The 18,809-nt window shown below is 41.0% G+C and overlaps 1 protein-coding gene across 2 annotated transcripts in view; it reads left to right on the top strand.

The window, feature by feature from the left end:
* Positions 1-14,064, top strand: part of LOC119481539 (meiosis 1 associated protein) — a 47,328-nt gene extending 33,264 nt beyond the window's left edge. Inside the window, exons 5-13 of one of the 2 annotated variants that reach the window (XM_037758609.1) lie at positions 6,362-6,517; positions 6,605-6,764; positions 8,775-8,916; positions 9,103-9,163; positions 9,272-9,414; positions 11,237-11,352; positions 11,444-11,525; positions 13,309-13,485; positions 13,516-14,064. In XM_037758609.1, the coding sequence (XP_037614537.1) occupies positions 6,362-6,517; positions 6,605-6,764; positions 8,775-8,916; positions 9,103-9,163; positions 9,272-9,414; positions 11,237-11,352; positions 11,444-11,525; positions 13,309-13,485; positions 13,516-13,566 (1,088 nt within the window). In that variant the 3' untranslated portion in view covers positions 13,567-14,064. Of the gene's footprint in view, positions 1-6,361; positions 6,518-6,604; positions 6,765-8,774; positions 8,917-9,102; positions 9,164-9,271; positions 9,415-11,236; positions 11,353-11,443; positions 11,526-13,308; positions 13,491-13,515 lie in introns of both variants that reach the window. The other variant, XM_037758608.1, reaches the window with a different exon arrangement.
* The last annotated feature ends 4,745 nt before the right edge of the window (positions 14,065-18,809 follow it).

Genomic DNA, 18,809 nt, shown 5'->3' with positions numbered 1-18,809 from the left:
CGAACTTCAAAGTAGTTCTCCATTACCATCATTTTTCTGGAATCAGACAACGTGATGGTTTAAAAGCTTCCATGAAGATCTCCACCATCACACAGCCCAGCGTGTCCATTATCTGTACCTGGTAAAGCTGATCCATATCTAAATGAATTAGTGAAAACAGGGTTGTAGAGAAGTGCTCCGCTTCCTCCTCTGACACTGCATTAGCTCACTGCTTCGTCACTAATTCCCCCACACGAGCTAATGTTACATTGGTCGATGGTGATGAGGACGATGCACTCTTCCTAATGCACGGAGGGAAAGGAAGCATTACTGGGCGTGGGCCAGAGTGGGACAGAGAGAGATGGCAATTACAGAAAGCAAGGAATGTAGTTATCTCTCCAGAGTGGGTTATATATTATTATATTATTACACTATTACCAAGCAAAAGTAAGTGCCTATCAGGTCGTGCAGACAGAAACAAACAGTTTCACACCGATGGGTTTTAAGAGATGTGGATGGCCACAGCCAGTTAGCTGCATTTCTTTCACAAATGACAACTAACAAGTACATTGATCAAATTAGTCTGAACCCAATTTTGAATTCAGAAAGATCATTACAGATCGAATATTTACATGTTTTCCCCAGAGGCGATTTTCAAATTAAAAGTGACAGCCCTACCCCGTTGGCAGAGGTGAGAAAAATAACCTAACCTTCACTGAAAATGATAATCAGTCATTCATTTAACACACACAAAAACTGAACGTCTCAGGGGAAATTACAGCAAAATTGAAGTCAGTACATTTTCATCTAATCAGATTGTGTTTTTAAGGTTATTTGTGTGCGTGCGTGGAGGTGAATCACAATTATATTTGCCCTGTTCAAGTTGTATTCCAACAAGCAGAGTTTCACTACGGTGTCAAGTGAAGCACAAATATTCAAATGTTTTTTGTTGTAGTGCCTTAGGTGTGCATCAACATCACTCAACATCTGGAGTCATAAATGAGTCATCTGGACAGGAAAGGCTCTCAGCTCATTAGACAGGTGGAGACAGAGGAGAGATGCTAATGTACCAGTAAGCAGGCGAGGCATTAGATTAGCAGTCGTCCTTTTAAAGGACGTGTGTTTCCAGGGATGGGATGAGTCAGCAGTTCCTGTCATTAAGATCCAAACTGTTGCAACAGGCTTCCAGGCAGCTTGGTGGCCTTGTGGTTAAAGTGGATATAACTGAAAAGGCACAGGTCCCCCCCCCACCCACACCTCCATTCATTTTTAAAGCACTCATGTTTGACTCAAACATGAGTCATGAGTACTTATAAATTTACAACACACACACACACACACACCGTACTCAGGATCACACCAGCCCCGTCTCCTAAAAATGACCTTCCTTTACAACTAAACTGCGTTGTGAATTACGTTTCAAGGGAACGTATTTTGTAGCAGATTACGTTTGTTTTTGACGAATCATAAATAATAAGAATTATAGTTCCCAGAAGTCCACGTAGGGAGAAGGTCGGGATGGTGGAAGGGTCAAACAAACACAGGACTCTCACCTAGGTGACCACTGTTGGTGCCCCGTGTGAGACTAAAAGTCAACCTTCACTTATTTGAATTTACGTCTGTAACTCAATAACGTAACAACCGTAGTCATTTTAAACTAAACCATGATGGTTTTTTACTAAACCTCACCAAGTAGTTTTGTAGAATTTTTTGTTTTGTTTTGCTTCAATTTACAACGTTAACCACGTGTTTACAACTGTTGTATGATTAAGTGCACTTGTATTTTTTGTAGTCTTTGTTTTAATTTTAATTGGACGTAGTGTATTTGGGCAGACTAATAGACTTTTGGCATATGAGATGTATTTCTCTTCATCAGCTAACATGTATGAGATCCTAAATATGAATTATGTAAACAGAAATGACCACTAACAGTTAATTTGTCCATTTGTACTTGATGTCACTGGGCTTGGTACTTATGAGAATGCATCTTGTTTGAAGCTTTGAATATTTGATGTAAAGTTTATCAGCCTATTTTAGCTGTAGTTTTGGATTTATCCTATAATTATTATTGATGTCAGTGTGTACTTTATTTATTATTATTTATTTATTTATTTTTATCTTATTTCTTATTTTTATTCTTTTCTTCTGTTTTCAATTTCAATTTGTTTTTTGTTATTTATCCTTTTTGCATCAGCAATGGGTGAGGGTTGAGGGAAAAATACCAAAATGTGGAGGGACAATCATTTACATTTGTGCTTTATCTGTATGTTTCTGTACACCTGATGTTACTTCCAATAAATTATTATGGGAAAAAATAAAATAAAATAAAACTGCGACTGTAACCAGAAGAAAATGTGACTGACAAACGTAACTGAGAATGCAGTTCAGTTGTACGGGAACATCATTTTTGTAGGAGACGGGGTTGCAGCCACACACACTTAATGAGATCCGGCTGACACCCTGCACCCTCACCTCAGCATGTGTGTCACACTTTATACAGACACACTGAGGAGATGCTAATGAGATGCAGGAGCCCATTAGACTTGTAGGTCAGAGGGATGGGTCACTTGGTCTGGCTCATAGTCTAATAGATTCTTAATCTCTTATTATACCACAGCAGAAAGAACGAGAACGAGGGACAGGGAATGCAAGGAGGCATGGAGAGATAGTGTTGGGAGGGACGATCGATAACACATCAGTGTTATTTCTTTTTTAATCTTGCATACCTTCAGTAAACACACACTTAATGAACTCAGCAAAGACTGAGAAGGAGAGACATCTGCGGGAGGATTTACGGTGTAAACACATTCCTCACAGAGTCAGATAAGCCTGCTGGAGAGAGAGACGCAGACAGCGTCGCATCACTTCAGCTACTGAACGCACACATGGAGGTTAACTCCTCTCACCTATCCTCCTCTGGCAGTAATGTACACACAAGATGAGACTGTCTCCAGTTATTTATGCTGCTGTGAGAAGCTCATTTTCTCTCTTCCTCTCTCAAACACACAGATACACACTCTGCGGTCTATTTACAAGCATTTCCGGCGTCATCCCTCACCCACCATACCCATCCATCTCCTCCCTATCTCATCTAGTCCTTCCTGCTCTTTCTCTCTCTGTGTAATTTATACTTTCTTCAGTTCTTTTCTCTACACCAACTTCCATATTTCTTTCTCTCTACTACCCCTCTCTCTCTCTCTCACACTTACTCTGTCTCCTCCTCTCTCCGTTTCTATTCCCCAGACAGACATCACCGGAGGGAATGGCGATTGATTTGCTTCAACACGCTTTCTTCCATCTCTGTTGTTCTCTAAAGGATTTTTTTCTCTTATCTCTGCATTACAATTTCCGTAAAGGCATTCACTTCTTTCTCTTTGCTGGCCTCCTCCTCCTTTGACTGTACATGTACTTCAGTTCCTATATTCATGCAGGGCTCGAGCTTAAGGACATCCCGTCATCCCGGGGCCGGAAAAAAAATAGGATTTAGGAGGATGGAAACTACTTTAGGGACGAATTTGGGACGAGAGTTGAAAGAAAATTCTCATCATATTAGAATGTTTATTTATTAGAATGAGGCGCAGAGTCTTTTGAAGTAAAACCCCCAGTAAACAGTCAATATGTAAACAATAAACCAAAACATGGAGAGTATATCTTTTTAAAATGCATCATAAATGTTGTATTTTAGTGTATTTTCATCAAATGTATCGTTAAAGTTGTAGTCAGATTGTAGTAGAATACATTCAGTTGCATCATTGTCTGTAGGATGTTGGTTTTAATGGTGATATTGCCTTTGAAATGAAAGGTCCCATATCGTGCTCATTTTCAGGTTCATGCTTGTATTTTGTTTTTCTACTAGAACACTACTTTATTTTCCAATACTGTCTGCTTGAATATACCTGTATTTACCATCTGTCTGAAATGCTCCGTTTTAGTGCATTTCAACAAAATTGCAACGGAATTGCATCGGAACTACGTTGCCTAGCAACAGTTTGGGTCCATGTTTACTTCCTGTCAGCTGATGTCATTAACATACACTGCAACCAGGAATAAACTGGGACACATTTAGAATGTTAATGTTTAAAACCGTGTAATGGTCTACATATTGCATATTTGTGACATCACAAATGGACAGAAATCCCAACCGCTTGTTTCAAACGCACAATTTCTGAATACGGGCTGTGTGTATTTCTCTGTATATTGAGCGTTTTGATAGTTTAACAGTATTTATGTAGCACTTAAACCTGCTTTATAATATAAAAGATATGAAAATCTCACTTTTTACAATATGGGACCTTTAAGTTTTTATACTAGACGATGATAATAAATCTTATTTTCTTTTGTGTTGCTTTTCCACTGTAATCTCCATGGTAATAAAGTTTAGTTTACTTACAACTTACAATAATATTCCTTAGCTTCTAACCTTTGAAATGGGACCAGATATATGCATATAAGCCTTATGGTTGAGGAGCTGGTCATGATTAATTATGGGTAGTATAGGTTGTATTTCGGGACGATTTTGGGAGGATGGTGAAAACAGCTAGTTGAGAGCCCTGCATTCATGTCTCTATCTTTCTAAGTATTTAGGGTTAATGTGAATTGATCCTGTTCTTCCCTTTATGCTTTTTTCTCTGCAGTCTGCAGCTCTTATATCACCGCTGATCCCAAGTATCAGAGAATTCCCACCAGTTCTTTAATCCATATTACTATAAGAGCAAGAGGCCACGAGGCATGTGTCAGGACTTAAAGCAAAGTATCTTGACTTTACGAGATTGTTTGACACATAAAAGGAGAACTCGTAAAGCAGAAGTGCCATTAGTACATGCTTTGTTAATCTCCTCTCTTTCTCTCCCTTCTTCATCCTTGTCGCCTTCACTCAGCAGGGATCTGACTACGAACGTCCATCAGTTCAAAAACCCTAGCAAACTCAATTCTCTCCCCTCAGATGAAGTACTTATTTCTGGATGTGGAAACTTTGGCCCAGAACCAAAAATAGCTTCCGTACTGTAGATGACAGATGAAAGAAGCACAGACATATTTTATTCTAGGAATTTAAAGTTTCTAAAAGTTCCTGGCAGGGAGAGTTTAAATACTTTGTCTATTCTTCATCCATCTTCTCGGTCTTATCCCCCCCCCTCCTCTCCTCCTCCGTCTGTACCCTCCCTCGCTCTCGCAGTGCCTCCTCCTGATCCTCTCCTCTCCCTCTAGTCCCATTAGTTATCTCCTGATGGGTCATTAACTATTAAACACCAGATAGAAGGGGAGAGGAGAAGAGGGGCCTTCTGTGAGGTTTGTGTCTAGTTTGCGATAATAAATGGACAATGTGGGATGACAGTGGAGGGAGAGGAGGGTGCGGCAGGTCCATAGGGTGTCTTTTCTTTTCGGTAATGAGAAGTGGCAAAGAGAGGAGAGCGGTGCAGCTGCTTTCTGCTTTCCTATGGGATAAAGTGGGCTGCACATACAGAGAGATTTACATTAACATCTCTTAAATAGCCAGAAAAGCAACAGATTTTAGACCACAATATAGGCTGAGTTTTTTTCTCAGTTCACATCCAAAATGCAGGCCTGCTTCTTCCCCTCAGGAAATCAGTGGCAGGACTCCTCATCCAGTCAAGCTTAAGAAGGTTTCTGGATGATCCAGAGACACTGGAGCCCTCAGATGACACCAAGTTCAAAGAGTCTGAAGCGTCTATCGAGTCACTGTCAAATTTAATTTATTGGAGTTTGCCTCCACCTAGTGGTCATAGATGAAAATGGTTGATTTGTCCAGGAACTAACGGGTACTTTAGCAACTCATGTCTGTGTTAAACATAGATTTGGAAAACAACATGTTTAGGTCATGTTGAAAAATTAAAAAAAGAAAAATTAGAATAAAACCACCCGATCTGACTGTTATCAGACTATTGAATAGGCGTTATCAACACACATCTGTCCCAAGTGTGTAGGCCAGTAGGGGTGTTAGGCTGTTATCACCCATTTATATCAGAGAGACAATGTTCACCATTGTCGTGGCTCATTAGGGCCCGACTACATTGTAAAAGTGAAAGTGAAACTTAAAAGCAACACGTTGTAAAACTGAATGAAACGTTACGTTTTGAACACAAAGAAAACAACTTCTACTTTAGGTTTAGGCAACAAAAAACACTTGGTTAACTTTAGGGGAAAACTTAACCAAATGTTTTGGCTTAAATTAACATTGTTGGTTTCAAACAGACACATACCTTCTTTCGCTGATGACCATGTGAATGGATGACAAAACCTACTATTGGGTGTAGCAGGGCCCTACTGACCCACAGCTATGGGGCTTATAGCCACTGATAACGCCTATTTAATAGCCTGACAACCTAATCAGCTGATAAAACAGCCTCTGTGTGTCCATCTGCAGATTCTCTGATGTTGGGAACGGAGGTCGACCTGCAGCGGGTAGAAAACAGCGTGTTCACCATGGAGACGGTGTTGAAGGCGTGGCTTCAGGAGCAAGGAGGAGACAGAGAGCACCTCCACCTCCTGCTGCCCAGCGCCCTGGACACGCCCATCCCAGGTGCACACAGATGTATCATAGAGATAACAGATGTCATGTTACAGTTATATCTTTTCACACTTATTATGAAATTTATGGTGTGCGTAGTGTGCGTGAAGTGTGACATGCAGGAGCGCCTGATAAGCCCCGCTCTCATCCCCCTGAGCCCCGACCTGGGAGTGGAGACCGAGAGCGTGCGGGACTTCCTGCCTCTCGCTAAGGGATCAGCCAATCAGAGCCAGCTGCCACGGAGGCTGAAAGCAATCAAGTAAGAGATATGGGTGCATTAAATAGTCACTTTCTGTTGCTTTCAGCTCAGATCTATCCACATGCTTTTTGAGCGTCACTTAAAAGGAATAACAAAATAGTAGTGCTGAAATATGCATTTCCTTCTTCACACAACTACACAAGCAGTTAAAAGTGATTTGATTCAAAGCCGCAGGCTGCTAAGAGGCCAGGCAATGTGTTGCATAGTAAGTAACATGAAAAATTAAAGACATGAAACAAATGTTGAGACTTTTTTAACACGTTTTGTGTACTCTAACCAAGCTGATGATCATTTGACATTATTGTTTAATAGTCATGCATTTGTTTTAAAATATAAACCCAAAGGAGTGACAGAAGCAACAAACTAAATCAGCGATAGAAGAGCAGATGAACATTGAATTGTTTGTAATGTTGAGTCTATGAATGGCTCCATTCTGACAGCAGGGAGTAGTGGAATATTTCTCAGATGAAACTCTCCCATCACATCAGAGTCGGCTTTGTTCTGCTGCGATGCTGGAAAACACTCCGAACAACCAGCAGAAGAACTCTCTCCATGCTTAAAACCCAGTCGAGAAGTTTCCTTAACTTGTTTATGAGAAAATGTTTTTATTCTCATATAGTAGAAACTCATGGGACATGATGGTCACAGAGGTGAACAAGGAAAGGACAGGCAATAAAAAACAAACAATAACTGTAAATGTTTTATCACCAACGAACACTAAACAAAGAATTAAGTCATTTTATACATCTGAATTTGTCTTTATACATCATCTGCAGTAACACAGATGATGTTGGGCTGACTTACAAGTTGTATAAGTTACAGTATATAGTGTCCTTAGCTTATATTATATATTAAAAATTATTCCGATGGTGCACTCATTTTAAATGGCTCAGAAATTGTAAATGATATTGTTTCAGTATTTTCACATGAATACAAAGATTTTCATTCCCACTTTTCCCTTTTTATCTATTTTGAAAAAATAAAACAACATATTAAAGAGGCAGCATATACATATAAACAAATTCAGTACACTAATTTGCATAATTTACATGTATTACTATTCCATCATGCATTATATCCATCCGTTATCTGTAACCGCTTATTCTATTCAGAGACGCGGGGGGGGCTGGAGACGATCCCAGCTGACATTGGGTGAAGGCGGGGTACACCTTGGACAGGTCACCAGACTATCACAGGGCTGATACACAGAGACAGACAACCATTCACGCTCACATTCACACCTTCGGGACATTTAGAGTCAACAATGAACCTGCATGTCTTTGGACTGTGGGAGGAAACCTGAGCACCCGGAGAAAACCCAAGCTAACACGGGGAGGACATGCAAACCTGCAACCATCTTGCTGGGAGGCAGCAGTGCTAACCACCGTGCAGCCCAAGCTGAAATCATTCCTTCTAAAATACACACAACATCACATATACAGGCGAGCGCTGCTTGTATTGTATGTACACAAAGTGATGATTAAAAGCAGACATTCAGGCCCAACCTGGGTCAGCAGCTTCTTCCTCTTCTCTAATTTGCATTCATTTAATGTTTTGTGAGAGTAATTGTGTGTGCGTGTGTGTGTGTGTGCGCGTGTGTGTGTATGTGTGTGTGTGTGTGTGTGTGTGTGTGTGTGTGTTTTGCATACCGGTCGGTCCGAAAGGTATTGTGCTCTGTGCGTGTGCTTTACATACTGATGAGTCATGATTTACAGCAGAGACATGTAAATGAGGCCAGAGGACAGACGGTCACTCTGCTAACTAATCCATCTTGGCGAGGATGATGTCATTCTCCGTCTCTCTGCCCGTGATGATTTGTCGTGTGTTTGCATACGTTCTGCTGGAAAAATATTCCAGGAGTTTAGAGAAGAGGGATGACGTCTTCTTTGACATAAAATGAGAAGTGTTTGTCTTTGATAGGAGACAGTTGCCGTGGGTAAAAATAAATTTGTGTCCTTCATTTCATGCTAACCAAGGTTGTGTGTGTGTGTTTGTGTGTGTGTGTTTTAGGACTCTGCGTGCAGACGGAGTGTGTGAGAGTGTGCTGTACGGCCTGCCGCTGGTGATCCGCCCCACCACCTGCTGGCAGCTGGACTGGGATGAAATGGAGTCCAACCACAACTTGTTCCACGCTCTCTGCCACACACTCAGGGTGTGTGTTCACCGTTTGTTCATCTTGTGATCTTTAGACATTTTAGATTTTATCAACAGAAACCAGGTTCCTGTTACCTTTCAACAAAATAGCTACTAGGATTAGTCATGTTTCTTTTTGTACCTAGTCTTAAGCTCAATACAAATGAAAGGAAGTGTGTGATGTTAGTTGTTTCCCCTCTCTCAGAGTCGTGACTTGTTCCTGCTGCTGCAAGTGGAGCCACAGAGGTCTGCAGCTGGAGGCTCAGGTCCATATGTGTGTGTGTGTGTGAGAAAGAGAGAGAGTAATGTTGGGAATCAGTCCTTGTGAGTGCACTCATATGCCCTGTGTGTGTTTGTGTGTATGTACAACACAGGTGTGTACTCCCACTACGTCCTCCAGCCGTCCCCGTCTCTGTCCCTCCTCCTGAAGCCGGTGGTCTCCAGAGAGCTGCTGCTGCCCTGCTCTCTGCCCGTCTCCACTCAGGAACCCGCACCTGATGCCACGCACACTATACAGGTCGGTCAGGTGACCTTTGTTCATTGTACACTAATTACAGAAGTAGACGGACGTATCCAGAACTCAAAAGCAGAAACAGATTTTATCAGCAATGTGTGAACACTGACACCAGGAAATGAATGAGTGGCTGATGAATAACTGTTTCTCTGAAGTAGCATCTGGTCTGATCAAGTTGGAACCACTTACAGAAAATCATTTATAGATATATACAGTTATGATGACAAATTCAGATACAAGTTGTGGGATGCTGTTAGCAGGGGCTTGGTGGAAAATAGGGATGAATACACATCAATCAAGGTTTCAATCAAAAGATTTCTATATTTTTGAAAAGTGGGGAAATGGAGCAAAAAAAAAACGAACAGAAATCCTTCCCAGTTCGAGGTAGTGCAGTCTCTGTAGTCTGGACTTCTCCGTCTTCCTAACAGGGAATAGCAAGCTTTTGTCTTGCTTGGTTCTTTAAGGGGTTCTTAAACTTTATGTGGCCAGTGACCCCTTACAGGGGGGAAATCTTTCCAAGGACTCCCTCTTAATCGTAACACAGATTTAGTTTACGACTGTACTCTAAGATGCCATCGGAACTATTTGTATTTCTAAAACATTAAATACTTCAGACCGGTTTCATAGTGATGAACAGAAACACATTTCAATTTGAATCATGTTAAGATAAGATGAGATCGTCCTTTATTAGTCCCACAGCGGGGACATTTGCAATGTTATTGAATGTTAATACCTCTTCCTTTTAAACAGAAGGTGATTTTATTCAAATTGCATTTAGACTCAACTTGACAGCATGTATAGCCTAAATTTCAAGTAATTAATCTTAAAAGCTTTCGTAAAATGAACAGCAAGACCATCATAGTCCTGATAAATCCAGATATTTAAACTTACTAGTCTAAAGCTGACTTTCAGGAAGTGCTTCAACTTCAAAATCCTAGAAAGAAAAATAAAGTTTCTATTGGCTCAAAGCTAACGTGGGTGGGAGAAATGGACACAATATGCCTGTTTTATTGGCGCAAAAGGTCCCCACATGTAGATAAGCACTTTTTAAATGATACAGCACAATTTTATAAGTTATAGCTAATATATTCTCAGACCCCCTGACTTTGAGAATCACTGCTTTAAGTTGTCTTCCACTGGACTGAGAGAGAGGCCTGCAGAAGGTAGGTTTTGACCGTGCTGGACTGATTGGAGATCAGCTACAGCCGGTTCTCTCCATGACTGAAGCATGTGGTGGCGGGGGAGCTACTGACTACCAATCACCATCCCCAGCTGGCGTCGGTTCCTACAGGGTCGTTGTCTCTTACTCTGGCTCCATCTCCTGTTGTTAGTTGACCCTCGGTGTGATAAAACATCACAAAGTACACTAATATGTACTGTGTGTGTGAGAATAACCAATAAAACAGTATATTTTTTATAGTAGTAGTATTATTGTTTACTTTTATTGTATATTAATCCCATGACTATAAACATCTCTGATTCTCAGCCACTCACTTCAAAGCAGAGATGCAGAAATGGACACAACGCTTTATTAACTTCATCCCATATGTTGTAATGAAACTAGACTTTTTATGATCAAATTAATATGATTTTTTTGTCTAAAGAGATTTAATTTGATTTTAGAATGAAACGTTTGTCAAGATTGTTGTGTATCGTGTATGTTTTGGACAGGATATTACATTGTCGTGTGTACATGCTGTACCTCTTTGTCACTGAGTTCAATGGGTCTATTTGCATGTTGCCAAAGTGGAAATAGCGTGCACACATTTCCAAAGCTCACAAACAGAAGTTGAGACATTCAAATGATGTTTGTTTCCTCTATCAGGGCTGTCTCACTCAGCTGGACGAGGAGTGTGTGTTCAACCCTCTCTCTCTGAGCAGTAACCTGTACCAGCACCTCAGGAGCAGAGGCCTGTTGTCACAGCCACGATACCCGTACAGGTCAGAGGGGAGGGGATGTGCAGCCCTTGTGATCATTATCTGGATGTAACAGATGTAGAGGTGAATGATGACATGATGTTGTTGATTCCAGGCTGCAGCCAACAGCCGCCCACAGAGACCAGTCTCAACCACTAGAGGGCCATAAAGCCACAGCCAGCAGGCCGCTGCGGCAGGTAAACACAACAGCTTTATGACAGAGTAAAGGTCACGAAGATGTGCTGCTCACATAAACGAACACAATGAGTATTATGACATGAGTGAAGTTGATAAGGGAACAATATGTTTATAAACCTCATTTAGGTTGCGTGCAGGGAGTGTGTGCTTTACTAATGCAACTTCCTCCTCACGGCTCATCTCCGTATTTACTCAGTAGATGGCAGCACTTAAATACACAGACACCAGCATAAACCAGCCCTTTATGTAAGAGGTTTCATTTATCACATTCATTTAGACTTTCAGATTTATTCATTTTATAATCAGGCCCTTTTAGAAGAAGTACTCCGATTCTTTACTCAAGTAACAGTTCCAAAAAATCCTCCTCAACTAAAAGTCAGCTAACAGCTGAACTTACTTCAAATATTAAAAGTAAAAGTATTCCCTTTGCATAAATATTTCCTGTGACTGTTCTATTATAATACATTTATGTTATTAATATAGATGCATCGATGTTTAAGCAGCAGAGGTGGAGCCAGTTTGAACTACTTTATATACTGTTTGGTAGTTTAGTCCAGCGGTTCACAACCTAGGGGTCAGGCCCCTCCAAAATGGTCACAAGATAAATGTCAGGGGTCGTGAGATGATTAATGAGAGAGGAGAGAAGTAACGACAAAGTTCTGATACACAAATATATATATATATTTTTTTTTACTATTATCAGATCTCTGTTTTTTGTATTGTATTTAAATGAAACCATGTGAGAAGTTTAGAGGGGAAATATCTCTTTAGTGGAACTACTAACAACTCAGACGTTGGTATTCCATGAAGTTTAAGTTTAATCTGAAACATAACTAGTGACTACAGCTGTACAATAAATATAGTGTAGTAAAGAGTACAACGTCTCACTCTGAATTGCAGTGCAGTAGAAGTATCAAGTAGCGTTAAATGGCAATTCTGTAAGTAAAGTACAAGCACCTCAAAAATGGAGTTAAGCGCAGTACTGGAGTAAATGTAAAAACTGGGGTAGAACTTGGTTTCATGTGGACTCAAAACTAAAAATGTAAATACAGGAAGAGATTAGATCATCTCATCGAGTCAAACAAGAAATAAAAGTTTAGACATATAATGCTGTAAATTATTCTTTAGTTTAGTTTTTCATTGTGAGTTATAAAGACTAATCTGACATGCCAGCACTGTGCTAATTTCTGATCTTCTACACTATTTCTAAAGATAATACAGTTTATGTATAATCATTTTTTGGGGGGGTTTTGTTATTTACTTATTTTTATTAGGTTTTCACAGATGAACAAAAATGACACAATATGTGCCAACCGGACACACATGTTTTGTGGAAAAAAACAAACAGAAAAGTTTCATTCTTCAGTGTAACTTGGTCACACTTGACCCCCTGTGACCTGAGCGTGTGCAGCCGTTGGCAGTGTGACTCATCGGGGGGGTTGATGAGGCTGCTGACATGCAAATAGTCACTACGGCGGCACAAAACACGGAGAAAATGTTCGTCCACTCTGCTTTCGTTTTGTTCTGTTCTTTGGCACGCTGTCTTTTTAACCTAACTCTTACCACAAGCCTGTTAATGTCTTCTTCCTCTCTAATTCTTTATCTCTATTGTTCCACCTCCTTCAGAGCCTCCTCTTCTTCCTCTTTTTTTTATCTCACTCTTTCGTTCCATGTCTTATCAACCCAAGAAGTGACAGCTCAGACTGTATTATTCAATCAAAGACACCAACATATTTAGTTGTTTAAATGTCATTAAATAGGCGTTTTGTTGTCTCCGCTCAGCCACAACACCAGGGTCGCCACCTGGGAATGAACACCAAGGTCAGGGCCACCGTGGCTCCCCTGCCTTCATCCCACTCCTCCTCCTCCTCCTCCCTGGGTCCTCCTCCTGCTAAGGCCTCTCGTCTGGCTCTGACGCTCCTCAGCAGCAGCGGTGGAAGCCGTCGGGCCCCGGCCCCGGCCCCGGCCCCGGCCCCGGCCCCGGCCCCTGCCCCTGCTCGACAGGAGGAAGACAACGATGACTCCATTGTGATACAGTAAGAAGACTGAGGGGGGTCGAGCGGAAGAAAGTGGGCCAAGAGAGCGATACAGTGACAGAGAGAGAGAGAGCAACAAGTCATTTAACACACACACTCTGAAATCCCTCAGCATCCTGACCTGCCACTTCAAAGGGCCCTCCAGTGAACTACAGTACAGCTTAGTCAGCACACACTCACACACATTTGGCTAATCGGTCCCCCATTGTAAAGTGTGAGTAATCAGGCAGCTCATAAAGGCTTTAAAGACTTTGTAAAGGAGGGGAAGACACACACAACACACTATTCTGCACTCTGGGTGGTTACAGCTTCTTTTGATACGTCAATTCATCTCTATTTATTCTCACCACACCAACAGTATAAGCTAGATCTGAATTTAACAAACCTCTGTGTGTGTGTGTGTATGTGTGTGAGTGTGTGTGTGTGTGTGTGTGTGAGAGTGTGAGAGTGTGAGAGTGCGAGAAAGGAAAGTTTCCACTCGCTGCCATCTTTAGATTGCTGAGGCAGCAGAACATGCAAATTGTACACACCGTGAACAATGAAAAAGGCAGGAGAAAAGATGAAAAGAAGGGGAAACAGCAGGACAATGGAAGCCTGGAAGAGCCAAAAAATGGAGGGAAGGGACAGAAAGTTGTAAGGAACGACGTAAAAAGGACACAAGGTGGGTGGTGTGGGAGATCAGAGGGAGACAGCAAGATGAAAAACAGGCATAAACCGGTCCCAAAATTATGATTCAGGCATAATAAAGCAGCCATACCACAGCTATAATATACTGACTTATAGACAAACACACACATATGCACATTCCATTTCCTTTTTGCCCTTAAGCCCCGGCCCGAACACAGCTTCACTGTTTTAATGAGACGGAGAATAAAGCGGCAGACAGAGGGGCCTCTCTGCTCTCCTTCACCCCCGCAGCGAGCCCTCTCTCTGGGGGTTGAAAGGCAGCGCGAGGGGGGGGTGGATGGAAGGATGGAAGGAGAGCAGAGGCGAGAGAAAACTGATTTAACTGCAGCGTGTTCTTTAAATTAGAGAATATGACGATACGTTTCTACACTGAAGCGAAGAAAAATTTCCGCTGTGTGTTTGAGATTTCGTGACATCACTGGCTGATTACATTCACACACACTGAGTCATATTCATACGCACATATAGGTCAGTTTTGACACATCTGTCGTCACATTTATTAATTTATCCCGTGTCAAGGAGCTTTGTCATCCACACACTCAGAGGCCTAATCAGTCTCCCGCCATTCCACCCCCTTGTTGAACCTTATAGCTTTACGGACTAGCCAGTGGCAAATGACTTCTGTGATGTCACAGGACTTCCGCATTCACAGATTACACCCACAACGATCCTTTTGTCTCTGGAGAGAATTTGACCGGACCTCCAAAACTGAACGCTGACATTTTACCCACTTCTCTCTCTCTCTCTCTCTCTCTCTCCGTTCTTTCCCTTTTCTCTCTCGCTCACTACTTTCTATTTAATCACCACAAGCTCAGAGACGTTGAGTCAACGTGTGTGAATTTCATAAATGTGTTCAAATGGAACAACAGCAGCCTCTCTGTCCTCCAGAAGTTCCTCCTTTTAACCCGGGCGACATCAGCCACACTCCTCATTAAATGTCACCAGATTATTATTAACGGGGCGTGAGCGGCAGTTAACAAAAGTGTCCCTATTAGTGTTTGCAAATTCATTGAATTGAACAGGTTTTGGGAAGTTTTCGACCCATAGCGGCTGTTCTTTTCCAACAAAGGTCTTTGTTCGTTGTTGTTTTCTTTATTGTGTTGACTCGCTCATGTTCCTGTTCAGCTGTCACGTTGTGTGTTTTGACTGTTTTCAATCGAATTTATTGTCTGAGCTGCAAAAGAAATGGACCTGGATTGATGTCATTTGTTCACTCTGTAAATTCATAATCAGTTGTTGTAAGTTCTACATATTTATATATATATATATTTATTGACCTTCTCTCAGATTTGTATTTTAACACTGTGTATGAACTGTGGGTTAATAAACTGTTCTTAACTAACATCTCGGTGGGAGGATTGCCTTTGCTTTGCTTCTAACCACTTTTAACCTTTAACACCCACCAGCTGCAGAGCGCCAGCCCTGTGCAGAGCTTCCACAGACAGAGAATATGAACATGTAATATATCTATGGATAGATTAAACTCATCTTTGCAGTCATTGTGGGAAATAACACCCTGTAGTAAAAAAAATAATCCAAGCACAATGCTTGAGTCTACAGTTGAAAGCTTGAAAATAAGGAGTAAATCTTTGAAAACTTTATGCCCAAATTCATGGCAGAGATCTGACCAAAAATATAGAAATATATAGAAAATATTTTGACTGTGAATTAAAAAGATTTTGGCGGGTCCAAAATTAATGTTTTGTTTATCTCTGTGGACGATATCTGACGTTTGGTTCCCACATCTAACAGGGCTTGTGAGCTAATAGTAAAACACCGTTGGTATCAGGTGGTATCTTTGTCATCAGCGATCAAGTGGCCAGTTACGGTGGAATAAAACCGGCTGAGTATTGATGCCTTCAAATGAAACTCGTGAGCTTGTGTATGGGAGTCGTGTCCACGATATGCTTGGCGTTCAAGTGGTTAAGTCATTAGAACACCGCCGTTAAGCAACGGCAATATTAACATCGCTGTCGGCGTCTAGAAGCCATTTTATGCATTATGCACCGAAAAATGAACTTCCGTGGCCTCCGCCATTTCTGACAACGTCAACAAACACGTCACAACTCGTGAACTCTGAGCTTTTTTTAGAAACTTTCCACTTACGAGGTCGTGAATACCACAAGAGGAGGGCGTTCATATGGACTCATCTCGCAAACACGGTCAACACCACCCCATTTGAAGGCACCATTTGACGGTAAGTGCCTGGCAACCACTTGTTGTGAAGTGAATGCAATTGAACGGGGGGGGAGGGGACAATGTGATATCTAGTGGCTGAATGTTGTCAATCTTGTCAATTTTGTAAATAGCACCTTTAAAGAAACCATATTGAACTTCTAACCCTTTAAAATCCTCTGAGGTGATGTCAGGAAACTGCAACTGAACTATCTAACCACCTTTAACCTTTTACCACCTACTCAGGGTCTGGAATTCACTTTTTTCACAGAAATTTGATCTGCCACTTATGAAATCTATGCGCTAAATGAAGGAATTTAGGATTTTAGATATATTTCATCTTTGTGTCATATATCATTTTTACAGTGAATATCTTTGTGTCAAATCTTTGTAAATATGCCGCTTCCCCCCCACACTGTAAAAAGATATATGACACAAAGATGTTCACTTTACAAAGATATATGACACAAATATGAATATATCTTTGTACATTAAATATCTTTGTGTCATATATCTTTGTACAGTGAACATCTTTGTGTCATCTATCTTTGTACAGTGAATATCTTTGTGTCATATATCTTTGTACAGTGAACATCTTTGTGTCATCTATCTTTGTACAGTGAATATCTTTGTGTCATATATCTTTGTAAATATGCCATTCCCCCCTTCCCACTGTAAAAAGATATATGACTCAAAGATATTCACTGTACAAAGATATATGACACAAATGTGAATATATCTTTGTACAGTGAATATCTTTGTCATATATATGACACAAAGATATTCACTGTATAAAGATATATGACACAAAGATATTCACTGTATAAAGATATATGACACAATGGGTTCCACCCGCAGCACGCTAGCACTATAAAAAATGTTCTCTGGCTGCTAGTACTATGAAAAAGGATATGATTCTCTATGTGGAAGGGCGGCCTGTCGGTGGCCTCCTGCAGGTTGCATATGTAGCAACTAGATTGAGTTTGTGCCAGTTTTTCTGTTGGGTCACTCCTGTTAATAGTCCCGTCCTGCATTGCAGCTATTTCACAGTGAAACTGTATCTTTATACACTGGCTAGTGATATCTAGAAAGTGTGCAAAACGGCAGAAATTGCATCTCAAGGTAAGTTGCCATTGCCATGACCTTTGCTGGGTCTTTGGCGTGCATTCACCAGACAAGACTTGCTGATTTTGTCTGCACTTTTAAAGTTTTGATTCATCATTTCCTGAGGGTGGAGAGGTGACCTTTCGCTGCACCATTTTGTCTCATTTTGCAGACAGTGAACACATATTTATGTATCTCAGTCAGCGTGGACGGGACACTGATGAGCTCTGAGTATTTTTGTGGATAGATTTATTGACTTCCTGTTTCTTGAGATGTCTCACATTTGGTGCACGATATTTTAGTAATAATATAATTTTTTTTTTGTCCATTCTGATCTAAAAAAAAAAAAAAAACGTTTGCAGTCTGACTAAAAGTGCAATAACGTTTCTTCTCATCAGTTTCTATATCTGAGTCAGGATAATATTAGTGCTGTGACTTCCTGCTTTATTCTCAGAGAACCATTTCCTTATTTGCTGGAAATCTGCAGAACACAAGAAAACTCTGCCAGACTCTCTATCTGTCTCCCAACCTCTAAGACACTGTCTCTTTCCTGTCATTGTCCAACAACGGCGGCACAGGACTCTAATATACATGAACACAGCGGGAACACACACACACATAAGAGTCACAATTCATATGTGGGTTACAGGCAGAGAATAATCACAAGCCGAGCTGAGTGAGAACAGAAAGAGGAAGTGCATCTTTGTGAGGAAGTGAGGAGGTGAAGTCAGGAGGCGACAGGACCTGAATTATAATCCTGCTGACAGATATCTGAAAGTCCTGGACTCCTACGCAGATCTAGAAAAGTCTGAAAATGTGATTTGCTGATTAGCATGAGACAAAATCATCAACATAAATCACCAAATCTGGTCAAGAAAAGAAGCTCTGAAAAAGTATGAAAATATGAACTTAGTTTGGTCTCAGAAAACTTTGTGTTTTTGCACATTTTGCAGAGCACAGTTAGTTGGTTAAGCAAGGTCACAAGGTCACTGAAACATGCCGAAAAAGAGTAAAAATCCTGTTATCGTCAAACTTCCCCTTCATACAAATATCCAGCAGAGTTTTCTCTTTTATTTTGGAGGCAATGGAGCGACAACCTGAATGAGAAACTGTCATTTCCTTCAGGTAGCGCTGAGAGCCGAGAGAGAGTGAATGAAACTCTTGCGTGACTGAATGGGTTTTGCCCACGCACTCAGCTAAAAATAAAAACCGGTGGTCTGCAGTGTCAAAGAGGAAACCGGACAGTTTCAGGTGCGTCTGAAGGCAGAACACGGCGATCTT

Source organism: Sebastes umbrosus, chromosome 22 (assembly GCF_015220745.1).
Source record: "Sebastes umbrosus isolate fSebUmb1 chromosome 22, fSebUmb1.pri, whole genome shotgun sequence".
Classification (NCBI taxonomy): Eukaryota; Metazoa; Chordata; class Actinopteri; order Perciformes; family Sebastidae; genus Sebastes; species Sebastes umbrosus.
This window is presented reverse-complemented; position numbering and strand designations above follow the sequence as displayed.